The following is an 18,881-nucleotide window of genomic DNA, read 5'->3' as shown; positions in this document are numbered from 1 at the left end:
AGTGTAGTTTTTTACCTTTCAGACGTATTGTTGTCAAACTGCTGGGCGGGTAGCCAGCATGGACAAGCAAGTTTGTGACTGGGATTACTCCAGAACGAGGCGATGTAGGTTTTTCAAATTGATACCAAAATTTAAATAAAATAAAATTTTTTGAATGACTTCAAACTGAAGTGAACTGGACCTAAAGATCAAGGTCACAGGTGTGAATACAATAACTTGAGAACAAAGCAACATAGAATTTTTACATTAATACCACAGGTGTATCATGTATCATTAATTTATATCATAAAATGACCACTGCAACACAGAAAGGTCATAATTTTTAATAGTAAAAATATAGAATAAACACTACAAATATTATTAATACATTCAGCGTTTCAGTTCAGTTGTTTAAGCGCATATACAAATACAGTATGACATCTTTCATTAGCTGATACACCCCTGTCCCCTCGGGACAGAGCTGCACCATAATAGCCTCCACATGTCCTCAAGAAAAGAACTGATCCTTTCATAACTAAAGCCAAATTTCAAGTTCGTTTGATCAGCAGGGAACCTATGTGTCTTCCCTAGAATCTTCTTCATCTTCTGAGTCACGTTTAGGCTTGGCAAGGTTGGCCCTGACTCGAGCCTGGTCCACAGCATCCAGGAGGTTTTTGGAGTCAAGAGCAAGAGTGTGAGCAGCAGCTAACATCTGCTTCTGGCACTCCTCCTTTAGTGATGTTATGGAGTTCTGCTGGGCCAGTCGCATCTTATTGATCAGCTCTGCCAAATCCTTGTTCAGCAGTTTCTTCGTGCCCTCAATCTAGAATGGAGCAGAAGGAAGATCAGATCATACAGACAACGGGAGGTAAAAAATAGTATAAAGACTGAAAAGATGATCTAGTATGCTTATATATGGCATAAAGTGTCAAATGGTAATAATCTCTATATTGACACACATAGAAGCCAAAAAGCCTTTTTGCACTGAGTATTTAATGTTGTTTCACAACATAACTTCTGTTTATGTGAATCTTCAAAGAAAATCCCTCTGCATCTGGTCTGCTGGCTGATATGCATACACTGTCACAAAACATAAGACAGACAATATTTGAAACCTACCTCTGAGGTGACAGAGGAGTGCAGAGAGGGCAGGATCTCATCAACACTTTGAATCAGGGTCCGGAGAGAGATACCCACTGCCTGCAGGTGGATGATGGAGAAAAGCGAAGATGAATGGAGTGAGAGATGTGGAAGTAAGGATGAGGAAGGATAAAATGATCAATTACTCAAATACAAACAGTCTTCCTTGTTTTAAAAGCTGGAACTCATGTTTAGTTGTATAAACTCTCCATTACGTGATAGTGAGCTTTATGTGTGCATGAGCTAAAACAACAGCGCCCTCTACTGTCAGTGGCTCAAACTACTCCTGAAAAAAGGTCCGTGTATCGTACAGTTACAGCACTAATGATGGACATGATGAGTTTGGGAGTTGTCTCCAATGTTCCCTCTAATTTTTCACGTGTCTGAGCGAACACACAAACGCCCTGAGCGGTCCCTTGGACCACTGTGAGCAACAGCAGACGTTTGCACTGTGGTCACACCAGCATCGAATCCATCCAAGTTACATGGTTTATTAAAATAATCAAATTACAGCATTTACATTTATGTTAGACCACTTTAAATTAACTGCTTTAGCCCACTTACAATGAAAATTAAAAAGACTTAAAAATTAAAAAAAGTTAAACTTTGTTTTTATTTTCTGTAAAGCTCTGACTTGTATTATGAGTATGAGTCTGTGGTCTGGGAGAGAGTCCTGTAACTCTCTGTCTCCAAAATACAGTATATAATGACCAACGTTGGGCAATTAATTATATAGTTACTTCTTCAAAAAAGTTACTGGGTTATGCAAACAACAAAGTTTTTTGCAGCTGTTTACCTAAAAATGAAGCCAAGGCGTTTTTTTAAATATACATTTCAAACTATTTACAGAACAATCAGCTGTTCTGCATCAAATCTGATGCCACACAAATTATTTGTGCCACTCCAAAAAAGAATTTCTGTCCACTATGAGATAAAGGAGAACAACAGCCTGATACCCGCAGGCCTGACAACAGGAGATGTATCACTGCTGTAACACCTGTAACATTCAGCAGTCGCCTCATTGTTCTGACACACACAACAAAACTACTGACTACACTACACACTAACTACACAAGATTTGCGCTAAACGTCGTTTTGTTGCGTTCGAGCGTTTTCCTTATAAAACGCAGTTTTTACTGTTTCTTCCCGCTAGTGATGGGATTTCCGGCTCTTTTTAGAGAACCGGCTCTTTCGGCTCCGAACCGGCTCTTCAGGTTGTTTTGTTGCTTTAATTAATTTATTATTAACAATAATATAAAATTATGCACAAAAGGAATTACTAATGTAAAAAAAAGGAAGAAGTTTTATTTATATATGTTTATATATAAATATATGCGGTGGCCCCTAGAGACAAAGCACGTACAAACTCCAAAACACACTTCTAGCATTAACTGAACTTCCAAAACAGAGCTCCCTAGATCACTGAAATTACACAATTGAAAGCATATGTGTATTGTTTGTGTATTTAAACACAAGCACTCATATATATTCAAATAATTTAAAAAAAAGTTCATTTACCTGTTACTACCACACACCAAATCTGGTCGTTGGTACTTGCTGGCTTGTGTAGCCACTAGGTAAGAAAAGTTCAACACTGCCCCTAGCATCCTGGAGCACTTCTGTTGTATTTTGTACGTGTTTTGAGTTTTATGTGCTTCTGAGTTTTTACGTGTTTTGGAGTTTGTACCTGTTTTGGAGTTTGTACATGTTTTGGAGTTTGTACGTGTTTTGCAGTTTTTACGTGTTTTGCAGTTTTTACGTGTTTTGGAGTTTTTATGCGAGAGAGAGGGTGAGAGATAAGGAGCCGGCTCGCGTCGTTCACATCAAAGATTCGGCTCTAAGAGCCAACCGACACATCACTACTTCCCGCAGTAAATATAAACAACGACAATATTCAGGAAGAAAACCAAACATTACTGTCATGTATTGATATGGCTATGTCTTAATGTGATGACCTTTGAACCGGATGTTGTGTGTAAGATGAAGAGTGTTCAATAAAGCAAAGTGGACAAGTTTACAACACCATTCAACGCAACACCACACAAAGTTGTAAGCAGAATTGGAAACCAAGTCATTATTGAATCACCAACAGGAGCTCGCTATCACCGGAATACCACACATGTGAAGAAGTACGAGAGAAATGAGACCAGAGAAGGACACTATGACACAATACCTGAAAGGGAGGAAGGTGAAACACCCACAAAGACTGACACCTTCACTCCAACACCACAAGAGGGCTCCCAGGGGCCAGAGAGACCAAGTAGATCACAGAGGGCTAAAAAGATACCCGAGAGGTTTCGTGATTTTGTGGTGAAATGAACTATAATATGTTAAGGTGAAGAGGTAACTTACATTTGGCAAGTTTCAAGTTCATATGTGTATTTCGACATGTATATATTGAAAAAAGAAAGGTACATGTGTGGTGAGACATTTAGATTATATAATTGTTAGAAAGTAAGACGAGAAGAATGTTCAATGTTGGAAAAGAAAAAGACATCAAAGTTATTACAACTAAAGTTTGAGTCTAAGGAAAAGGGGGATGTCATGTATTGATATGGCTATGTCTTAATGTGATGACCTTTGAACCGGATGTTGTTGTCCGAAGGAAGCCCCGTTAAGTGGCTAGTTGTAAGATGAAGAGTGTTCAATAAAGCAACATAAAGATCGTGCTTTATGTCCTGATTCGATTCAGAGCGCTTTGCCTAATTTAGTAATAAGGTGGGCACACAACAATTACATATATTTTTTATCATAACTCTGGTTTTACGTGGCCGATCAACACAATTTAAAAACTGGTATAAAGTCCACACTTTTCCCCTCAATTGTTCGTCTGTCCTGCTCACATCTCCAATGGCTGTACACGTTGTCATTAACATGGCTTCCCTCCACATCAGCCCGCTTTGCTAGCTAAAACACCGGTGTCGGCGCATAAGGACACTGTCATAGCCTGTCAACGATGTTGATTAGCTGCGTAAATATGAATGTGAATCGCATCATTGGCTGGACTATGGGATAAGGTGGCATTGTTCTATTCCCATACGGGAGCAGCCAGTCACTTACTGACTAACACTGAAAAACAGAAATGTTAAAGTTTTAATTTTAATTTTAATTCAGGTTAGATTTTTTTGTGCGCAACACAGATTTTCTGTGCGCAGAGACCGTGCCAGCAGTGCGCAATTGCGCACGTGCGCAGCTTAGAGGGAACATTGGTTGTCTCATTGTTGCCCCTCTAGTGCACCTGTTGTTAATTTTAATAACACTACAAATGTCCCATGTTTTAAATGCTGGAACTTATGTTTAGTTGTATAAACTCTCCTACACCTGACAGAAAGCTTTATGTCTGCTTGAGCTAAACCAACGGCGCCCTCTGCTGTCAGTACTGTGTGCTCTGAAAAAAGGTGATCCTCAGTGTATCATAGATACTAACATAGACCTACCTTGACAGCATTGGGATACTCAGAAGCCGGCAGTGTGTTGACATCATTCTTCAGCTGGACCACCTGTTTCACCATCGTCATGACGCTGGTGTAAACCTGATCACCTGATCGGTCCAGCTCAGCTGTGGGACGAGGCTGCAGCAGCACAAGAAAGCTCTTACTGACATGTAGCTTTATTTAAGCTTTAAAATGTCCACATTTAAACCTTTTCAACCCTTTCTTAAATATTTTTGATGAAAAATGTATTGTGCACTTTTACCTGTGCAGCTGGCATTGGAGGTTTCTGTGGAGGACCTGAAACACAGAAGAGAATCTAATAAATCAAAGCCATGTATCAGACTAGTAATGCCAACAGCACAGGATTTTGCACACTCCATGAACAGCTGATGCTTAACAGTTTAAAAAAAAAGGATTATAAATGTTGGAGTAAATTTGAAACTTACTAATTAGTTAATTAATTAATTAATTAATTTTGTACGTTACACTACAGTTAAAAGAGAGAAAAGTGTATGTACGCTGAAGACACCTAAAAATTTAAAGTGGACTCACCGTTTTTTGAGCTATTGTGAGGAAGCTGCAAATAACAGAGAAACAGTGACACAGATACTCTTTATCAACGTAACAGAGTACGGTTAGCCAGCAGCGTTTAAATAATCTTTGGAAACTAATATGTTTAAACCAATCACCCTCCCAACCCCCACACCATTACCACATTTTTGAGCAAATCAACTTCCTCATTAAGCTAACCACACGAGTTATTTAAAGCACAACAAGGTTTGTATCTTAAAAGTTTAAACTCTGTTGATGAAAACAAGTCACCACTGAATTTTTGTCAGCTCGAACTGTAGATGGAAGATCAATTTAACATTTATAGTTTTACACTATATGGACAAAAGACCAACGTGTTTCGACTTGTGACCACGATGAAAGCCATAAGCTGAAACACGCTGGTCAACCAATAAAGTTGTTCCTTAATGCTTCATGTGTTGCTGAAACATTAAGGAAGATCTGTCGCCAGATCTCTGTCCTTCTCCTCGCACCTTGGAAGTAAGTTCATGAAATTTCTTCCCACCTAGATATTTCACGATCAAATGTTGGCAGTATTGCAGAAAATCTGAAGCATTTAGGAATCATGGTAACTGCGCCAGGAAGTGGGAAATCACTTAAAGTTACACAGTGGGTTTACTCACTGCTGAGGTGGTTGCATAGCTATAGCTAGTACTGTAATGACTCAAACACTGCAGAGCTCCAAATTTCCTCTGGTATTAACATCAGCACAAAAACTGTGCATCAGGAGCTTCACGGCATGGGTTTGCATGGCCGAGCAGCTGTATTTTCAACTGGGTTTCTGCCGTGTGCTGATCAAAGCATGATTTGCACAAGAGGAAAAGAAGAAGAAAGTACCTCGATCTGTGTATCCCGTCCCACAACAGGACCCTACAGGAAAACACATTTAAAAATAAGCTTTAGTGCTTTATGTGTAATCAATTATAGTCCCATGAAATAGTATCAGACATGTATCACTTCATTTTGTTACACTGCTAAACTCCTGTGGTTCAAACCTGGCTGCATTATGTGTGTGTTTGTGTGTGTGATCTCTCACCAGTTGTCTCTCTTCCTGCTCCAGCCACTTTTTGTCCATCATCATTTCTCTTCTTTGTCTTTCCAAAGTTTCTTCCACTCTCTCTTTCTCCCATGCTGGGATGCTATCCTTTGGAGGTACCTACACATGCACAAACACACACACAGACACACACACGCCCTTGACATGTTATTGATTTTATTATACTGGTGCAGATTGTTATATACAGCGCAGATAGCTATTTAAAACCTCATGTGTTTTTTGTAACTTTTTCTCAGTTGCTTATGTAAAACAGTTTTTCCCCTTCAATGATTTTGTCATGTGTTCTGTTTCCTCCACTATATCCTCCAGTCATCCAATTTTAACCCCTTTAGCAGAAGCGCTTCCACCGACGAACGTGACTCTAAGAGATTTCCCTCTCATTCTGTTAAGCAATATGAAAAAATCAATAATGCAATTGCTGATAAGAAGCGGTTTTGTGAAGGTAAAATTTCAAAACTGTATTAACATTCACTGAATATGTGTTTCCTGGGTAAGGGGACGCGCGCAGCTGAATCTGAATTTAGACACTAATATACATGTATGTGTACACTATTGTATATCTGTGTGTGTAAGTGTGTTTAGATACCTGTATGTGTGAGCCTTGGGGAAGGGTGCTGCCTGCTGATCTGGAAGGCTAAGAGAAAGAAAGAGGACAATATGTAGGTTAAAACATTTACATAATTCATTCTGCACATAACTTTAAACTGCATACACATGAAAAAAGACATTTTAAAAATCACAATAAGCGTATAAAAAAGGCAACCAAGGATAAATGGTTGAAAATTGCTTGTGAAAAAGAAAGTGATCTGTGTGAGTTAATGAAAGACTGGATTTTCCCCATTTACTTCCACACTATCTCCAGCTTTCTAGGAACCTGAATATGGAGGAACTAGCATGTAGCATCTGCAGATGCAGCTTCATTTATGAGACCAAAGTGAAAGGTTTGACACATTTAATAAGCAGAAACTCTGGTGTATTTCACTTTCAAGATGCGTTGTTACGCAACAAAAATATATGTGTGTGCAGTGCTGTGCAAGTCTTGAGCCACCCCTCATTTCTTTGAGTTCTTGATCTTTATCTGTGCCACGGGCTTTCTGAAGGTCTTTGGCTGCTTTTTCACTAAGCCACTTAACAATGACCTATAAATAATTTAAGCATAAAAAAGGCACCAGTGTAATGTGTAAACACATAACAGACAACGTAGCAAAGAAGCAATTTTAAATTGTATGTTCAGGCAATTTTTGTCTAACGGTTTTTCAAAAAGCACAATATTTGTTTCCATTCCATAGATTTTTTGAACTATGACTAAGTCAAACTACTATAACAGACAAAGAGTGAAAAACACTGAGATAAGCAGAAAAAGTCCTTTTTAAGTCATTTAATCAACTAACTTGACTGTAAGGAACCAGAAACCTTATAATAACTCTGTTGATGTCTTCAGATTTCATCTGACATAATCGAAATGTCATCATTTCTGTGTGCAGTAATTCAGCCTAATCTGTCTATGCTGGTTTACACCTAGGTGGAAGTTTATTTAAAGACAGCTGCAGGGAGGAGTTTAGACCCTCTGAGATTCTCATATTGGTGCATGTGTGGTACCTTTGGTGGAGGCTCCGTGTGGTTGGGATCAAATGCTATCGAGTTGGACCGTGGTTTGTTTCGCCTCTCATCTTTCTCCAGCTCCACCTCCATTCTGTGGACGTCACTATTAAACACAGGCATCATCAGTTTATATAACTTTGAATAGTGGGATCAGTTCTTCTGCATGTACTGGGGGTCATGTGTTCAGTTAGGTGAGTGTGCACCTGAGGGAGCAGGCAAGCTGGCCAAAGCTGGGACGGCCACTGGGCTCATAGGCCCAGCAGCGGGTAAGCAGCGAGTAGATGATGGGCGGGCAGAGCTGCGGTTTGTGGAGTCGAACGCCCGCTTCCAGCTGGGTGATCACCTGCCCGTTCTCCAACCAGAAAAACGGCTGCTGGGCCATTGAGAAGATCTCCCACACACAAACAGCTGGTTGAACACATACACACACACACACACACACACACACACACACACATGATTAGCTATATTAAAAATAATCTATGTTTATCTATTCACACTGAGACTGGCACTTACACTTTCATCACACAAATGCGGTTTATAAATACATCAGCAGATTTGTCTCTAAGATGATTCCCAACTAAACTATTATTTCAGACATGAAACTTGATTTAAGCTTGAACATCAGATTTTAGAGAGACACACTCATGATGTTTAGACACTTTTAATTTTGTTTCAAATCAAACAAGGTGATTTGAAACAAAATTAATAATTTTATATCATGCTTTTTCCTGTGACCTGACTGTAAAAAATGGGAAAAACAATTTAATTTCTATAGTAGATATTTTAAAAACAGGAGCGTTATTGTCATCATTTATCGGCTACTTAATTACTTTGGTGCAGTATAAATTTCAGTGGCAGGGAGGGGTCTTTATTAATCGGAAAAGCTGTAAAATTTATGAAAATGCATGTGAAAATTTATGCATTCTGTCACATTTTTCAAGCTGTCCATTGGCCCAGATTGGAGTCTTTGCCCAACCAAATCTGGTGCCCGCGTATGTTTGACATCTCTGCATCACATGAACAAAAGTACTGAGCATGTCTTCAGTCCCATAGGTGTGGGGCTGCAATTATTCACTGAGAGACTTGATTACTAAAAAAATCCCTAATGTAAATTCTTTACTGTGATGCTTTGTTAAACCACGACTATGCAGCACTCAGCTGCCACTGACCACTGCACAGTTGTGAGCCTTTCACCTAAATTTGTGACTAAAACCAGTACAAATGTATTTAGGAGCACGCGTGTGAATAAAATGTCTCACACCATTAAGCTCAAGCAGCCCCTACTTATCTCAACAAAAAGACTCATGAGAAACAACAGCAGCAGTGAAGATGACGCTGTAATAGAATAAAGAGGAGTCTGTCTACGCACACTGTTACCGGAGCTGTAGCTGTTACTGGCAAGCTCAGGAAATGTCCAAAACTGCAGCGCTTGTTACTAGTAACATGCTATGGGGTGCCGTTTGTAAAGTGAAACATGCTGAAATTAACGGCAACATTTTTCCACATTTAGCTCAAAACGAGTCCTTTTTTACAACATTTAGTAAAATATTTGTAACTTTTCATAGTTAAAACACAATTTTAAATGTTAAATCTAAATGTTAAGTCGAAATATTATATTTAAATCTAAATCTAAATGTTAATTCTAAATGTTAAATGCTAAATCTAAATGTTAAATGTTAAATCTAAATGTTTAGGCTAACATGCAAATTTAACATTTAGATTGAAATATAATATTTAGATTTAACATTTAACATTTAGATTTAACATTTAACATTTCTTCGAGCTAACGGGAGGTCGAGATCTACTACAGCCGGGAGGAACACCGCTTTCCCGGCGTGCCGGTCAGCTTCGAGCCAGCGTCCGAAGAATGCGGCTAAAAGTTTTGCGAGATCTCGCAAAAGTTTTGCGAGATCCCGAGTTTGTTTTGCGAGATCTCGCAAAACTTTTGCGAGATCCCGAGATAGTTTTGCGAGATCTCGCAAAAGTCCGTCTTAATTTTTTTTCTCCCATGTCCCCTGCGGGGCTCCGTAGTATTGTATTGTATTGATAATATTTTAATATTTAAAAAAAATATTTTTCAAAAATGTGTACATGTTCCAGGAAAGTCTGAGCCTCTGACTTGGGTTTTTTAGGTGGGTCACTTAAATATTATTAACAATAATTACTGACAGCTGCAAACACCAGCACGCCTGTTTTCGGCAGCAGGAAGCGTTGCATCAAAGTGCTCACTTCTGAGGAAGTTGATATGCTCACTTTTCTTCATTGTAGCTGCCACATGCTCTTTCAAAGGCTTACAGACAAACATACTCAATCACATTTTCACACTTGCTCATATGCACACACACGCACACAGACACACATACTTAAGCTGGGCATACACTGTGCGATTTTTTCAGTCGCGCGATTCCTCTCCTGCTCAAACTGGGTCTGCAGGGTCTCACACTATACGGCCCGATGCTCTGATGCGACCTGAGTGCTCACACTGTGCGTCCATAAAAATGAAGGTTATAACAGAAATTCTGTTGCTCACTCACCCTCTCTGTCTTTCACTCACACAGACACACACACACCACCATCAACTTTGCTAAATTGCTAACGAAAAACATTGATCAAGCAGCTGTGATTGAGCAGCAGTGTAAATCCAGTGATTTGGCTCTAAATAAAAAAAAAAAAAAAAATTGAAGTGGACTCCTCAAGCATTAACATCAGCCCAAAAACTGTGTGCTATGAGAGATGGAAGGACTAAATAACATGGTTCACATCAGTCTACAGCCTGAGGAATTACAAATCAACTGAGTGAAAACCTCAAGCTGTACCGCGGTGAAACTAACTTTAAGCACTACTTGTTTCTGTTCCTGGTTTAATAAAAGCATGTATTGTGTTCAGACGGAGTAAAGACCTACATGTGTAACTGAGAGAATGAATTTTTTTGTTGTTGCATTTTCTCACCGAACATCCAGACATCACTGGCTGTGGTGAAACGTCTAAAGTTGATGGATTCTGGCGCCATCCATTTGATTGGTAAACGACTCACTGAAGCTGCACACAGAGGAGAAATTGAGATTCACTAAGTTAATGGGTGCAGTTAAACGGGCAAAGCAAAAACATGACATTTATTTTGACTTCTACAAACATTCGAAACTTGTCGATGTGTGCACCTTTATAATACTCTTGGTCGTCTACGTAGCGAGAGAGGCCGAAGTCACCAAGTTTGACGCATTCTGGAGACGCCACCAAGATGTTTCTCACCGCTATGTCTCTATGGCCCGCAGACAGACAGACAGACAGACAGAGAAAATAGAAACCACAAGATGACGCGAAGAATAAAGAAACATCACACCAAAAGAAATCAGCATGCAAACTATTTTCACTTAATATCTGCACAACATGCAGAGAGGCTTTAAAGTTTCTGCAAAATAAAAATGTTTTTATTCAGTCCTGCTGAGCTTCTTTCTTAAAATACACTGCAGGTAATGAAAGCACACTACTTGTGGAAAATGTGCTACCTGTGCACCATGTTGAGACCTTCTAGGTAAGCCAGAGCTTTACATATCTGTAGACAGTAGAGGACAAGCGTCGCTGTGCTCAGGCTGTACTGGTTCTCTATGAGGTAGTTCCCCAACTGTGAGCGAAACAAGGCACAGTTGCAAGTCACGGTTTAGGTTGTGATACTTTAGGTTTACCATTAGAATAAAAACACAAAAACATACCTCTCCGTGTTCATAGAGCTCCATGACAATCCAGACAGGATCGGCCTCAATGACTCCAATCAGACGCACGATGTGGGGGTGATCCAGATTTTTCATCAAGTCTTTAACAGAGAGAATTCAGACTTTATTAATGTAGAGACAGACAGAGATTATATGCAGCGATGGTTCTTGGTTATATTATGGCTTTTTATTTATAGATAACAAAAGCCATACTAGCCCCAAAGTCCTGCTTACAATTTTTTTAGCATTACTCCAGCCTAGGCAGACAGACAACTACACAGATTAACCTAAACCTACTGACTGCATGGCTTCAGAGAGAACACCGGGAGCATGCGATCTCCTCACAGAAAGGCCCCAGGCAGGTGGTGGATTCAAACCCAGGACCTCCCCACTATGAGGCAATGGTGCTAACCATCACACCACTGTGCCTAACCTAAGCTCTTTATCTAAAAATACATTTGACTTCTGCTTTTCGTGCAAGTCTTGTTCATACTTTATGAGGAAGATTATAATTATTTTCTTCAGAAGCAAAATCGATAGTTCTCCCCTCTCTTTTCTAAGCCCCTCCTATCAGATGAGCACGGGCAATTGCTCATGTTTGATAGGCTTAAAAATAAAACATGTTCAACTTTACTTTACAGAGGAGAGCCATCATGTGGCATCCCCTAAAAGACCCCACAGCTCTTTAATTGAATGTTATTATATATTTTACTGTCATACAGTTTTCACCCAAAAGTGCATGTTTGATTAACTCTAAAAACCTGATTCCAGAGGAGTTTCTGTTGCTCATTTTGTTTAACACCCACTGCATGCCCAGCAAAGAAACGTGCGGCTAGCTGGTGAATTTGCAGCTAGTGAAGCGTGATGAGTGCAACAGGACAAGGTTGAGACCAAAACGAGTGCTACATAGAAATGCAAATGTGAATGCTGGATTAAACAAAGAAAATAAGAAGAGTGTTGCTGATGATCATGGAAGAAGAAGCAGGGCATTTCTGGGGGAAAAGCGTAACAAAAATGTCGGCTATTTCGTCCTGTGACCATGAAATTTCAAAATGTAACGCTTGATTTAAACAGTTTAACCATCAGCAAAGATCCGGACCTCAGGAATGTTTTGTCTATCTCAGAACAGAAAACATCAAAGCTTGTTACGTCTCAAGCTTTGATGTTTTTGCAATGGATGATAAAACCTGCGGCTTCCAGACTCCCACATTTAGCCGTTGGAGTTATTACATGAAACCACAAGCAGACAACAGGAAGTTCACTACATCAGCCTCGTTACTGGTGCAAAAACCTTCAAATGATCTAAACTAGCACATTTCACTCTTGGCTTGTCACACTTTACTCATTACTTCTTTAAGCAAAAATTAGCCAACACTTTCATTTTCAAGTGTATAAGAACCCACCCATATAAGACCCAACTTGGCCCTAAAGTGCTTTTTTTGTTATAAATTCCTGCGTGCTGCAGTTGCGTCACAAACCCCTGCACACGCTGGCTGACATGTGTAGTGCAAAAGAAAAGGAAACAATCACTGCAGCTGCAATGCACTCACCGGCTTCACTGAGAAACTTTTCCTTTACATCAGCCGAACAGTCCTTACATGTTTTGATGGCCACTCGGATCCTCTCCCCTGTCTGCAGACAAACACACACGCACAGTGGTTTACATTTGCAAACCTTTTTCATATTTTCAGCTTTGGGTTTGATGGATATTTGTGGGATGTTCTTATCAAGCATGTCTGAGCCTTAGCATGAGGCTAGTTAGTCAACACAACAGATGGACTCACTGGGCTTTTATAAACTCCATCGTGAACCTCTCCAAAGAATCCCTCGCCCAGGATCCGTCCCACAACGAAATCCTCCTTGGAGATCTTGCGCCTTTCTGCACACAGAAACAAAGGCACAGGTTGAGAAAACTCCACGTTTCCCTCTTTTAAAAGGTAGGTGATATGCTGTAAATGTAAAGCTGTTCATTTCAAACAAGACAAGACAACAAAACAAAAAAACAAAAAGAAAAGCCTACACACAACAGGATGTGTGGTTTGCCACTATTTGTACTTCCTTCCTTTACATGTTACTGGGACACGTTTGCATCCTCTGTGTCACACTTTGCAGCAGTATGCTCATGCATATAATTTGATGTAAATATTAATAATAATAACCTTAATTTAATTGCAAAATTTTCTCCAACCCAGGCACTTTTTGTTACTTACCCACATCTCCTGGATATTTAAAGGAACATAGCAAGCAAGTATAAAAGAAAAAAAAAAAGGAAAAGCTACCTTTGTTCTTAGTAGTGCACCAAGAAAACAAGTAAATAAGATCTAAATGCCCTAAAATATTTATCAATCAATGTACTTCTATAAATATATAAAGCCCTGATATCTGTGTTTAATAGTGACATCCAAAGTATGGAGGTGGAACTGGACATGGATAAGAGGTGAAACAGACCATGTTACAACTCGAAAGTATTTGACACCAGCCACAGAGAGCCTGCACCAAAGGTACCGCATACACGCCACTACAAGTACCCAGAAGGTGTAAACTCCTCACTGCAGCTGTCATCTAATAAACTCCCTGCGTAGGTGTAAACCAAAATAAATATACAGTACTATGTAAAAGTCTTGCCAAAAATATACCACCAGGAAAATAGGTGCAGCTATTTATTGAAACATCTGCGCACCTATATAAAAATACTATAAGTCAAAAACTGAGTTTGTACAATTCCAATTCAATATTTGGTATGACCACCTTTATTCTTCATCATAGTCTAAAGGCAGCTTTCTTATCATGTCTTTAAGTAGTCTTCAGCAATAGTTCTCCAGAGTTCTTGAAGGACATTCAAAGCTTTTCTTTGGATGTTTCTGCCTTTTGTTCTGTTCTCTGTCAACATGATCCCACACTGCTTCAATAATGTTGAGGTCCGAGGTCTGGGGAGGCCAACCTGTGACTGATAATGTTGGGTTTCTACCCCGGTGTTCTTTAACTGCATTGGCAGTGTGTTTGAGATCACTGACATGCTGAAAAATGAAGCAGTTGTCGACCAGTTGCTTTTCAGATAGTATTTCATAGTTGATCAAAATTTGATGGTACTTGTTGACACCAGCTGGCCATTGAACCAAGACCATTTCTGATGAGGCTCCAGCGAACACATCGATCAACCCATCAAAAGCCAGATGCATCTCCCACACCTGCCATTTATTCTTTTTATCCTCCATTTGTCCAGTTTCTTCAGATTTTTTAAGGACACGCTGCACACAATGTTGAGAAATCCCAAGCTTTCAGCTTACAGCTCTTTGGGGATCACCTCACTGGTGCATAAATATTATTTGTATGTCTGCCAAACTGTGTTATCTAAATAATTTTTTATAGATTCAACTAAAGAAATTGGTTCTTTGCCAAGTTATTATGTGAAAACAGAACACTGGCTCATCCCTTGAGTTAGGTGGCTTTTTATGTTTGAATGATTCATAAGTGTGAAGTACCTTAACAACAAAGAAGCAAACAAAAAAAAAGCAACAACCCCCAAACACTCTTAAAATGGTCAAGTTATAGAACTGGTATAGAGCAGTCAATGTCCAAGGAAAAACATTTTGGTTAAACCCGGGGAAGTTTTTACGTGTACATTTTTAACTTTCCACTTACTCACTTTGAATACTCCAGCTTTTCTTAGTTCGCTGTTTTGCAACAATGTTTTAACATTTTCATTCTTTCTCAATAAGGAAGAGAGCAGCAGGGGATTATATAACAAAATCCCCACAACTGGCCATCGCAATAACACAAACACCTTAACTGACAGATGGTTTTGGCTCATTGGTAGCGATACAATCTGCGTGAGCTTCAGGATCAATTTTGATTTAAAGTAAAATGCTACTCACCACTAATGTCAGCTCCGTCTTCAGGGATTTCAGCATAAATATCAGAATCTAAAGTTAAACGAATAAAAGAAAAACACATGATTAGTATACATACATACATTGCTTTTAAAGTTAAAAGTAAAATTCTAGAGGCTGGATTAGTACTTACTGAAACCTTTACTGTGAGCACTGGAACCAGCACTGGAAGAAGAAGAGAGAAAAATGTTTCTTTCTTTCTGTAACATTTTGTATACAAGCAAACGTTTCAGCAAACATCTGTGACATATCAGCTGTGAGCGGTAGACATATGAAAAAATGAACACAGAGGAGGAAGATCTTAAAATAAACTACACCCACATACGTTATGCTTCTACTAAATTATCCCCACCGAGGGAAAACAATGTGTCACCTTTAATAACATTTTTAAAAAAACCCACAACTTTCCAAATTGACTCATCATGCTCACCATTTTGGGATGTCAGGAAGTTTCATTCGCGTATCTCTCCCTGTAAGAGTCAGATATCTGGTTAAGGCATAGGTGGCAGGAATCGGCAATTAAAGGTTCTTTCCACAGTCTCATGCTCTGTTATACTAAACCTTACTGCAATAAGTGGGAAAAACATGGCTTAATTTTATTTTTTAATGTCAAATGTAATATCAAATTCATGGAAAGTGAGAGCCAAGAGGCCAAAAGTAAGTGCCAGGATTAAGCAGGATGAGTGGGTTACATGGAAATGTCACATGTTATCATGTAAAAAAAGAAAAAGAAAAAAAGAGTGCAATAGACTGGCACTCTGTCCAAACTATACCCGACCTGTCAATCTATGATAGCTTGGACGTACTTGAGCCCTCCCACAACTCTTAGCTAGATAAGTGGTTAAGAAGATGGGTGGAAAGGCATTCCTTCCCCCTGGAATGAGCTGCAGAATGAATATCTCGTAACGTCTCCAGTATGCATGTGATACCAGTTTATGCAACTCCATTATACAGCTGTTTTTCTGGCCAGGACACGCTTGTAAAAGACATTTTTTAATCTCAAGACCCTTACTTTTTGCATGGATGGACATTACTTTTACCTTTGTTGGGGCTGACAATAAGTGAACGTTCAGCGCCTTCCAGTCGGCAGTAGCCATCAATCAGGTCAGCCAGGTTTTCTGCTACTGCCAGGGAGGAGGTGTTCACTGACAGCGGCTGGAGGGTGGAAGATACATGATATTTAATCTGCACTAAGAACTAAAAAACACTGGGTGCATTAAGATATAGTCAATGCGACTTCTACAACAGAACTACTGTTTGTAAAAGCAGCGTGATTGAAATAAATAAATAATTCCGGTTCTTAACCCTTTTCCTTTTCCCGTTGTTGGGACAATGATACCTACTGTACTTCAAAATTTCATCAGTTCTTTTTCATTACTTCCCTGGAAGTCTTTGACGATTTGACGCCTCCAGGGAACTGATGAAAAAGGTAGAAATGAAACAAAACACAGCAGTTAAACAAATCAGGAAGTTCAGTGCTACCTGTTTGGCTCCCTCAATGTGCGCTTTGAGCAGAGCTCGCCCATCACTCTCTGCAGTACAGGAGATGCTGCGGACCTGAGAGAACTTGGCCAAACAGATGGGCTGAAAAGATTTAAAAGATTTAGACAATATATTTATATATAAATAGACACACACACACACACACACACACACACACACACACACACACACACACACACACACACACACACACACACACACACACCATGACAGATTTGTTTTAAGAGATCAAACAAAAATTAATAGAAGTAAGAGAAAGTTCAAACTCACCGTTGAGTTCTCAGTGTGCTGACTAATCCCATCAGGGTCAATAACTAAGTCTATTGTTAAGCTCCAGCCTTGCTGCAGAGACACAAAGCACACACATTAATAATTTTGAAACCTCTCTGAGAAGAGAAGAGATCCCATTTTTGTGAACACAAAGAAATGAAAAACATAAATATATAAAGCACTGCACTGCGTTTTATCTTCAAACAAAACAAGTTTTTACTTTTAGAATTCAGTAACCACTTGTTTTATTCAGTGCCAGTATACGTGACAACCAGTGCACACATCAAATACTCACCACTAGTTGGCAGGCGAAGCTTTCCTGCGTGAAGCACCAGCACTGAGACAGAGTGGTGAAGAACTTCGCCATGCACTGGTCCTGATTCAGAGCCGAGTAGCCCTGAAATGTCTGCTGGATCATGCGACGCAGCTGCTTGGGCTGATACACAGATGCAGACGGAGACAATCAGGCACATTTTATTTCATCCTGTAACTTTAGGCAGAAATTGTATCGAAATGTTCTGGCTCCATACCTTCATGCTGTCAATGAGCTCTTTGGGGAAGAAGAGGTCGAGTCCTATCTCCTTCCTAATGGAGGAATAAAGGGAAGTCAGACAGCTATAATGAAACAAAAACTTGATGCAACCCCGCATCTCTCTAGTTTAGAACAATATGTAATGTGAAACTTTCACTTTTAGAAATATGCACTTTATGTAGCTTTTTGTGTTAACTGGAGACTGCATCTGGTCATTTTTACTCTTCCTTTTCATCCACCTTTCACCACATATCCACATATCAATTCTCAGAAATAGAAAGCCCTTCTATTTCTGAGAAATGCTGGTTAAATAGGTGGCGCAGGCCTATTTAAAAAAAAAAAACAACTTACAAAAACAATAAAGTGGTACACACGCATGTACCACAAAGGCATGAAAGGCCTGAGGTAAAAGGTAAACAGGCAGTAGCATGAGAAGTAGGAAGGTTATGCATGTTAAACTTACTCCAGAAATTCAAAGTTTGACTTTTTCTCCAATCCGTTTGGATTCATGTCTTTGCAGAACCTCCTGTAAGTAGTAAGAGTACCATCCATCAGTTTTCCATGAAAGTATGCACAATTATTGCCCAGTTTTTCTTTTGTCCATGAGATGTTACCTGATTTCCAGACAGCCAAGCTGTAGAGCCATTCCATCGCTTACTTTTGAGGCATACTGCTGCATATAATCACTTCGTACCTGAGGGTAAACGTGTAAACCTAAATTAAACCGCTAAGACGAAGGTGCAAAAACACTGACAATTTTACTGACCTGCTGGTAAAAGTAGAGCATAGTGGTTCTGTCATCTTGGAATTTTTCCATAAAGTCTGATGGGATGTATCTGATCCTCAAGTCATATCTGAACAAATAAAGATCACAGTTCACGGTCATAAACTTTATATTATTTTTGAGATATCACAAATAGCAATAATGTCAGCTGGTTATTTGTGAGATATCGGATTCCTGGCTTAGTATCGATACTTTTGTTAGATTTAGATAGATAGAGTACACTTTATTTGAATATTTTCAGTGTGGGATGCTTAGCTCAGTGGGTGCACAGGCGACCAAATGCTGTATGGCTGGAGAGGCCTGCCTTCAAGTCTGACCTGTGGACTTTTGCCACTCGTCTTCCCCTCTCTCTCTCCCCACTTTCCTGTCTCTCTAAGCTGTCCCTATCCAAAAAAGGCTAAAAAAAA

General features: G+C 39.5%; 1 protein-coding gene across 1 annotated transcript in view; it reads right to left on the bottom strand.

The window, feature by feature from the left end:
- Positions 1-316: 316 nt before the first annotated feature.
- The window catches only part of LOC102215420 (protein-tyrosine kinase 2-beta-like), a 21,601-nt gene continuing 3,036 nt past the window's right edge, over positions 317-18,881 (bottom strand). Inside the window, exons 2-28 of the mRNA XM_005750534.1 lie at positions 18,457-18,544; positions 18,305-18,384; positions 18,154-18,216; positions 17,689-17,743; positions 17,454-17,594; positions 17,159-17,230; positions 16,868-16,969; positions 16,426-16,540; positions 15,816-15,855; positions 15,519-15,550; positions 15,371-15,418; positions 13,280-13,374; positions 13,046-13,127; positions 11,496-11,596; positions 11,292-11,407; positions 10,944-11,044; positions 10,735-10,824; positions 7,986-8,190; positions 7,780-7,885; positions 6,767-6,814; positions 6,160-6,279; positions 5,961-5,993; positions 5,106-5,130; positions 4,816-4,850; positions 4,557-4,691; positions 1,099-1,179; positions 317-802 (exon numbers count right to left, since the gene is read on the bottom strand). Of these exons, the coding sequence (XP_005750591.1) occupies positions 554-802; positions 1,099-1,179; positions 4,557-4,691; positions 4,816-4,850; positions 5,106-5,130; positions 5,961-5,993; positions 6,160-6,279; positions 6,767-6,814; positions 7,780-7,885; positions 7,986-8,190; positions 10,735-10,824; positions 10,944-11,044; positions 11,292-11,407; positions 11,496-11,596; positions 13,046-13,127; positions 13,280-13,374; positions 15,371-15,418; positions 15,519-15,550; positions 15,816-15,855; positions 16,426-16,540; positions 16,868-16,969; positions 17,159-17,230; positions 17,454-17,594; positions 17,689-17,743; positions 18,154-18,216; positions 18,305-18,384; positions 18,457-18,544 (2,458 nt within the window). The 3' untranslated portion in view covers positions 317-553. The remainder of the gene's footprint in view (positions 803-1,098; positions 1,180-4,556; positions 4,692-4,815; positions 4,851-5,105; positions 5,131-5,960; positions 5,994-6,159; positions 6,280-6,766; positions 6,815-7,779; positions 7,886-7,985; positions 8,191-10,734; positions 10,825-10,943; positions 11,045-11,291; positions 11,408-11,495; positions 11,597-13,045; positions 13,128-13,279; positions 13,375-15,370; positions 15,419-15,518; positions 15,551-15,815; positions 15,856-16,425; positions 16,541-16,867; positions 16,970-17,158; positions 17,231-17,453; positions 17,595-17,688; positions 17,744-18,153; positions 18,217-18,304; positions 18,385-18,456; positions 18,545-18,881) is intronic.

This window comes from Pundamilia nyererei, unplaced genomic scaffold (genome assembly GCF_000239375.1).
Source record: "Pundamilia nyererei isolate P.nyererei 1_Seehausen unplaced genomic scaffold, PunNye1.0 scaffold00276, whole genome shotgun sequence".
Lineage (NCBI taxonomy): Eukaryota > Metazoa > Chordata > Actinopteri > Cichliformes > Cichlidae > Pundamilia > Pundamilia nyererei.
This window is presented reverse-complemented; position numbering and strand designations above follow the sequence as displayed.